The sequence below is a fragment of the Labeo rohita genome, chromosome 24 (assembly GCF_022985175.1).
Source record: "Labeo rohita strain BAU-BD-2019 chromosome 24, IGBB_LRoh.1.0, whole genome shotgun sequence".
Lineage (NCBI taxonomy): Eukaryota > Metazoa > Chordata > Actinopteri > Cypriniformes > Cyprinidae > Labeo > Labeo rohita.
In genome coordinates, this window is record NC_066892.1 from 24,429,394 (window position 1) to 24,437,869 (window position 8,476).

At 49.2% G+C, this 8,476-nt stretch overlaps 1 protein-coding gene across 1 annotated transcript in view; it reads right to left on the bottom strand.

Annotated features, from left to right (window-relative positions):
• Positions 1-7,870: 7,870 nt before the first annotated feature.
• Positions 7,871-8,476, bottom strand: part of LOC127155609 (NXPE family member 4-like) — a 55,292-nt gene continuing 54,686 nt past the window's right edge. The window contains exon 5 of the mRNA XM_051097944.1: positions 7,871-7,885. Coding sequence (XP_050953901.1) covers positions 7,871-7,885 — 15 coding nt within the window. The remainder of the gene's footprint in view (positions 7,886-8,476) is intronic.

Sequence of the window (8,476 nt, forward strand, 5' to 3'; positions counted from 1 at the left end):
AAGCTAGGCAAATTTTGGGGGGTTATCTGGCTGCTGTCCTGCAATTTATTAGCCTTTTGGGGGAGCGCTTATTGGGTTCGGGCCAAATGCCGAGTGCCCCGGGTTCGGGAATATTTACCGAGCTCGGAGCCCTCTCCCGGACAGCACGCCAAATACGCATAACTTTTACTCTGTTTATTATTTGTAAGTGCGAACTCTTGAAGTGATGTTTTATTAACAAATTTCGGGAGGAGCACGCACAGATAATTAACACGGCCAATTCACCATCAGCAATTGCACTCTCTATCCAATAAGCACAAGAGAGAATCCCTATAAATAGCCAAGCAGTACTACCTCCATTATCTCTAGTCTTTTCAGCATCCCTCCTCCACCCTGTCTCCTCACCTTCAGCCCATTGGGAGCGCTTATTGGGTTCGGGCCAAATGCCGAGCTCGTACCCCTCTCCCTAGGCAGGGGGAGTGCCCCGGGTTCAGGAATGATTACCGAGCTCGGAGCCCTCTCCCGGACAGCGCGCCAAATACGCATAACTTTTACTCTGTTTATTATTTGTAAGTGCGAACTCGTGAAATGTATATAGAAGCACATATTTCCAATGGGCCTAAGTTGGTAATTAACCAGACTGTGTGTGAACGTAACCATATTAAGGAGTCAAATACAGGACTGACAACCATATTCTGCTGCTGTGTGAATGGTATGTTTAAATATGTCATTAGTTTGCAGTTTAGTTGTTTTTTAGGCCATGTTCACATGGCTGCTAAAGATATATTTGTACACTCTTCACATTACAGTCCTAAAAAGATGACAGAAAATGTACTCAGTTGCTCTCCTGACTCGTGCAGCTAAACGTAAGGGGAGCTGCTTTTTAGATCAAACATGAGAGCGCGTGACAAGGACACGTCAGTGAATGATGAGATATTTCCGTAAATAAACTGATCCTGCCAAGAATTGCATTAAAACTTATGTCTGTTCCGTCTGTATCATCTAAGTGAATTTTTACACATGCGCAGTATGGCGAATTTAACGTTTTCCTATGTTTCAGTGTGAATGAGAAACATTTGGAAAACGCTTGAAAACGCTAGTGTGGATGGAGAGCGTGTCCGGAATTATTTGATCCCTTCTTTCCTAAACCCTTTTTTCCTACAAGTCCGGTCTGTCTGTCTTTTTCACTGACTTTATCTAGCGCTTGCCTTCTGTCTTCTCTGTTTCTTTCCAGCCCTATGTCTAACCTTCTATGTCTCTGCTGGTTCAATCCAGCCCTAAAACGTTGGTGTCTTCTATGTGTCCCTCCTGCCCTGAACCTCCTAAGTCCCTCAAACACCCACCCATCCTCCCTATCCCACCTCCGCCTTCTAGTTCTAACCTTCACTCCATTCCTTCTCTTTTGCCTGTCACCTCCCCTGCTCAATCTCTGCCAACTGCAGCTGAGTCTGCTCCTCATCCACCTCAAGTCCCATTATCTCCACCATGGACTGTAACCCTAAGGACTCCACGGGTCTTTGTTACCCCGCTGGCACCTCTGTGGACATGCATCCATATGCCTCCACCTTCTATGCCAGCCAAACGCTCCGTCCTATCTCCACTGCCACCTGTCATCCCCACTGCTCACCCTCAGCCCATCATCACCTATGTGGGTTCGCATCGGGTCTTCCAGTCGCTAATATAGCCATATAGTGAAAAACATGAGAAGAAACATATTTCGCATAAAACAGGTTGTTTTTGAAAATCAGTGTATATAATAAAGCTGCTCTTAATTTTCATGGATGACTGCAGTTTTAGGGGCCGTTCACATATCGCGTCTTTTGCGCGCTCAAGTTCGTTATTTCAAATGTAGACGCGCGACAGCTGTGCTCATAACGGAAGCGACGCGTACGCGGTGCGACGCACTCGTCTTCATTGAGAGTGCAGGTCATGGTTGCTTAGCAATGGCAGACACCACGGGAGCGCAAGCTACAGAGCGCTTTGGAAAGGAGGAAAAATCGGCGCGTCTAGCGCTTTCCACACGTTTTTAGGCGCGATATGTTAACGGCCCCTTAATCATTTCAATTATAGGCCTATAATTCATTGTATAAATTAACAGACCTGTTTTAAAAGACATTTTTCAATAAGGAGTAAATAACCTAATCATCTATTACCATGCGGTGATGCGGTATGAAGTTATTGTGGGGCAAATTAGCCTAATTGTAATTTAATAATAAAAGCATCCTAATAATAATAATAATAATAATAATAATAATAGGCCTAATAATAATAATAATATTATTATTCCCCCTCCCCAATCTATGTCCTGACAGCATGGCTATCTGACCCATTTACCCCTATGTCAAGTAAACGATTGGGAACTGACAGTTAAGCAAAATAAGAATTACAGGGACACAACTCACAGTTTAGCATGCACATAATTATTTTTATAGAAAATCACATGGTGTATGATAGTCACAGACTCACATACTGTTTAGCTTCAGACTCTGATTCCATCGAGGAACTAATCTAGGATTCATCAAACTCATCAAAATGATCCTTCCTCGATCACTTTTAGTCAGTTTTGACAAAATTCCTCTCATTTAGCGTGTCTTTTCAAAGTGACTGGCAGTCTTGTCACCTGGCCTGAATACAGCATGATGTTTCAATAAAATAAACGTATTGGCTTCTGTTCACAAACAGCAAGGGTGCTAGTCAGCTTCTGCAGTAAGACGTAAACTCGCGATGCCTTGAAAGTGGACAATACTGGCTTTTTTGACAAAACGTGTTTAGGGTTCAGATCATGCTATATGTGGAGAATAACGCACAACACTCAGTTCTTTTTTTTTTTTTTTTTTTTTTTTTTTTTTGAAGTAGCGCTTATCGGTTTTTGCAGATTAACTCTTCATTCTCTGATCAGGTTACACACTTCACAACGCTGCTTCAGGAAGATCTAGGTCAGACACTTCTGCACACACCCACACAAAAACCTAGCATCTGACCCAGTCAATTCATCAACTTCAGGACTGTAAATAATAGGTAGTACAACAATAATATTCTGTGTATATTATATGTTCACGGTGTTTAGTCACAGGAAGCTATAATGACTCAGCACCTGTTATACTGACTGCCTTAGAAACTAATTGCGTTTTATTTGCATTATTATAGAACCACACACATATCACGAATCTCACGAATAATTCAAGTATTATCAGCACTTCACACATCCAGCGCATCACTACACAGAGGAGGACATATAGCTACGGACATCTTTTTCAAGTCTCCGTGTGTGGATTGCAACGAGTCCAGTGATCAGTCTGCACCTATCTCTCCTTTCAAGTAGATGTTTCTCTGAAACTATTGGCACTTATCAGAGCTGAGAACTACCTCACTGCAAGATCTAAGTACCACCGTATCTTTCTTTGTGCATCCTCTCTGTGCATATTGTTCCTTGTTTTGATTGGTTATTGTTGCGCAGGCCTGCAGTTTGTATTTTATTTATACGAATGGGCATTTCTATATATGATTTTACATTTCCTGTTGCGTAAACAATACATTGAGTGAATCCTAATTCATGACTCCGGCTCTTTACTCCTCTCTTGGTCACTGGATGTTAATTAGGTAATCGGCCTTCTAATGTGATTGGTATCGTAACAGTAATCAGCGCATTGTACAGTCTCTAATACACCTTACATGAATGACAGACTCAAGTTTGTTACTTACTGTCACGAACCTGGTCGGTGTCCCGTTGTCTACTCACCACCAGATGTCACTCTCGCTCCACCCACTCACTCTGACTGTCACTTTGCATCTCGGACTGCATCTCCCATCCTCCACCGCTCTGATTGCGTCAGCCCCCCGTGACCAATCAGGCATCCTATAAAACCCCGGTCCTCCTCAGTTGCACTTCCTGGATTGTTGTTTCGTTGATTCTTTGTATTGTGTTTATATTCCTGTTTCCCTAGTGTTTCCCAAGTTCCTGGTTTTTTGATCTCCTGCCTGGTTTTCTCGTTTACGTCTGTCTAGCCGCCTGCCTTGTGATTTATCGCTCGTCTTTATCGGATTATTCTCTTGGATCGCCTGTTACATCCCTGTCTGCTCCTGTCTCGACCCTGCCTGTATTACCATGTCTCTGTCTCGTCCCAATAAAAGCTTGCTTATGGATCCGCTCGCCTCTCGTCAATCACTCCTTGTAACAGAACAATCCAGCACAACAGGATCCAGCAGCTTTCACCCCGGACATTCATCAGATATGGACACGGACATAACTCTATCCAGAATCAAACAGCGATCACACACACTTGAACAATATACACGTGAGTTTATTTCCATTGCTAACCATTCCACTCTCCCGGACTGTATATTAATTGAGGTTTTCTGTGACGGCGTGAACCAGCCCCTCCGTGTTCGACTGAGACGTGAGGGCCCGCGCTCGTCACTGGAGGATTTTTTAAACTTTGCATTTTTGTGTGTGGGTTCGCCGTGCACCGTGGGGGTCGCGCAGAGGGAGCGCGACAACGCGGCAGTGGCGACCGCGCGTCCCATTCGCAGATGGACGGTCATGCCGGAGCATGATGCTACAAACACGTTTGCCGCCTGGATTGCTCGTGAAATGGCGGCCGTGTCGGAGCGCGCTCGAGCAATGGCAGCGATAGCGGAGCCCGTTCACAAGATGGCGGCAGCGCCGGCGCGCACTCACAAGATGGCGGCGACGGCGGAGTCCGTTCACAAGATGGCGGCGGAAACAGAGCTCCGTCACGTCACAGCTGCCATACCAGAGCTATATGGAGCTGCAGCTGCATTTCCTGAGTCAAGTAAAGTTTCCAAGTCAAGTCAAGTTGCAGCTGTGTTTCCTGAGCCAAGTCGAGTTTCCAAGCCAAGACAAGTTTCCAAGCCAAGTCAAGTTGCTGCTGCTGTTCCTGCGTCAAGTCAAGTCAGAACTGCTCTTAAGGCAAGTCAAGTTAAAACTGTGTTTCCTGTGTCAAATCAGGCCAGAACTGTTGTCCCTGTGTCAAGTCAAATTACAACTCTTGCCTCTGTCTCAAGTCAAATTACAGCCATCTTTCCTGAGCCACTGCACAAGGTGGCTGCCACGCCAGAGCCACTGCACAAGATGGCCGCCGCCTCCAAGCAACAGCACAAGATGGCCGCCGTCTCCAAGCAACTACACAAGATGGCCGCCATCCGGACACCACCTGTGGTCAGGATGGCCCACGTGCTGGACACTCCTCTAGTGACGGTATGGGCAGCTAAAATGGCACTCCTTAATGCCACGGCGACTACCCCAGAGTCAAGTCAAGACACAGCTGTCGTTCTCCACGAGTCAAGTCACGTTACGGCTGTTCCCCACGAGTCAAGCCAAGTCACACCTGTTCTTCATGAGTCAAGTCACGCTACAGCTGTTGTTCCTGAGTCAAGCCATGTTGTTCCTGAGTCAAGTCATGTTACAGCTGTTGTTCTTGAGCCAAGCCATATTGTTTAGGAGTCAAGCCAGGTTACAGCAGATCCTCATGAGCCAAGCCATGCTGCTGCTGTTATTCCAGAGCCAAGTCAAACTTCAGCCGCTGCTCCAGAGTCAAGTCAGGCTACAGCTGTAGCCTCCAAGTCCAGTCCGGCCTCCAAGTCCAGTCCGGCCAAGGCTGTCGTCCCCGCGTCAAGCAACGTCAAGGCTGTCGTCCCCGCATCAAGCAACGTCAAGGCTGTCGTCCCCGCGTCAAGCAACGTCAAGGCTGTCGTCCCCACGTCAAGCAACGTCAAGGCTGTCGTCCCCGAGTCAAGTAGAGTCACTAATAATCTTCACGAGCTGAGTCAGGTCATTGCTGATCTCCAAGAGTCAAGCCAGTTCACTATTGATCTTCACGAAGCAGGTCAGGTCACAGTTGGTCACCACGAACCAAGTCATATCCTGCCCGACGGCTCAGAGCCCCATCACGCCTCGTCTGACCGCTCAGAGTCAAGTCATGTCTCGTCTGACCTCCCAGAGCCGTGCCATGCCTCGTCAGATATCCCACGATCACGGCCTATCATGGTAACCAGAGTACTGGACCCACCACAACCTCCCGCTGCTGCTCTTCCTCTAATGGCGGTTGCCATCTGGTGTGTGTGGGCTGCACACTGTGCCCCTGAAGTCACGTCTGTTCACAGATCAACCCCTGAGGCCACGTCTGTACACCAGTCTGCTCCAGAGCTCCCGTCTGATCTCAAACCTGCTCCAGAGCTCCCGTCTGATCTCAAGCCTGCTCCAGAGTCCCTCTCTGATCTCAAGCCTGCTGCAGAGGTCTCGTCTGGTCTCCAGCCAGCCCCAGAACTCCCCTCTGATCTCAAGCCTGCTGCAGAGCTTTCGTCTGGTCTCCAGCCTGACCCAGAGCTCCCCGCTGATCACAAGCCTGCTTCAGAGGTCCCGTCGGGTCTCAAGTCTGCTCCCGAAGCCTTCCCCATCGGAGAAGCTGCGCCAAAGCCTCCAGAGGTGTCGGCGTCGGCCGTAGAACCTCTTATGGAGGGGGCGTTAACTGCTAAACTCTCTGCTTCTCCCTTTTTCCTGTCTGCATCCTCTGTCACTGTTCTCCCCAGGTCCCCGTCCAAGACACAGCCTCCTGTTCCGCCCCGGAGGGCGGCTCCGCCTCCTGTTCCGCCCCGGAGGGCGGCTCCGCCTCCTGTTCCGCCCCGGAGGGCTGCTCCGCCTCCTGTTCCGCCCGGAGGGCTGCGGTACCTCCTGCTCCGCCTCCTGTTCCGCCCGGAGGGCTGCGGTACCTCCTGCTCCGCCTCCTGTTCCGCCCCGGAGGGCTGCGGTACCTCCTGCTCCGCCTCCTGTTCCGCCCCGGAGGGCTGCTGCGCCTTCTCCCCCTACTCTGTCTGCCTTCTCTGTCCCTGCTTTCCCCAGGTCCCAGACCATGACGCAGATTCCTGTTTCTCCCTGGAGGGCTGCTCCGCCTCCTGCTCTGCCTCCTGTTCCGCCCTGGAGGACCGTCCCACCTCCGGTTCCGTCCTGGAGGGCTCCTGCACCTCCTGCTCTGCCTCCGGCTCCGCCCTGGAGGGCTCCTGCGCCCCCTGCTCTGCCTCCGGCTCCGCCCTGGAGGGCTCCTGCGCCTCCTGCTCTGCCTCCGGCTCCGCCCTGGAGGGCTCCTGCGCCTCCTGCTCTGCCTCCGGCTCCGCCCTGGAGGGCTCCTGCGTCTCCTGCTCTGCCTCCGGCTCCGCCCTGGAGGGCTCCTGCGCCTTCTGCTCCGCCTCCGGCCCCTCCCTGGAAGGCTCCTGCTCCACCTCCGCCCTGGAGGGCTCTTGCTCCGCCTCCGGCCCCACCCTGGAGGGTACCTGCTCTGTCAGTCCTGCCTCAATCTCTGGGCTTCCCTCATGGACCTGGTCCTCCAGCCCTCGCCCTGTCTCCCTCCCATCCCACCGCTCCCCTGGACTGTTGTTTCTTTCGAGCGTCTGGAAGCCGCTCCTTGGGGGGGGGCTATGTCACGAACCTGGTCGGTGTCCCGTTGTCTACTCACCACCAGATGTCACTCTCGCTCCACCCACTCACTCTGACTGTCGCTTTGCATCTCGGACTGCATCTCCCATCCTCCACCGCTCTGATTGCGTCAGCCCCCGTGACCAATCAGGCATCCTATAAAACCCCGGTCCTCCTCAGTTGCACTTCCTGGATTGTTGTTTCGTTGATTCTTTGTATTGTGTTTATATTCCTGTTTCCCTAGTGTTTCCCAAGTTCCTGTTTTTTTGATCTCCTGCCTGGTTTTCTCGTTTACGTCTGTCTAGCCGCCTGCCTTGTGATTTATCGCTTGTCTTTATCGGATTATTCTCTTGGATCGCCTGTTACATCCCTGTCTGCTCCTGTCTCGACCCTGCCTGTATTACCATGTCTCTGTCTCGTCCCAATAAAAGCTTGCTTATGGATTCGCTCGCCTCTCGTCAATCACTCCTTGTAACACTTACAATCATGAGTGTGAATTACATAGTGTCACTAATTAAGTTTTTTTATCAATAGGACCAGCAAACTTGGCTTGCAAAGCTGACCCAGGCACAAATAATAAAACAAGCAAATTATCACCAACTTCAAAAGTCAGGCTCTCTGCCAAATACTACAAATATTTTTGTGTTTGTGTTCTCTCTCCCTTCTATCTACTGTACTCCTCCTGCCTATACCTTTTTTTTTAAGTATATAGTTTGAATAACAGAATGCCTCTGGAAAGAAGCTATCTTTCTCCCAGAATTGTTTTACTTCTGTGGCACATCTATTAGTTTGTATGACACACATATGTAAGGTTTATCCTACTGGATAAATTATAACACCACCCCCTGACAATGGATCTATATAATCTAATATAGGAAACAATAAACTCGGAAGAAGTTTGTGAACAGACAATTGGCTTCATGTTCATAATTCTTTCCATGGGCCAATACAAGGACTGAGAATAGTCGGATGGCATTGAAAGATAAAGAGCTAAGATATTTATTAACAGCGGCAGTTTCAAAGTGAAATGTCTAGAGAGTGGTGCCAAAACACACGTAAAATATGTGA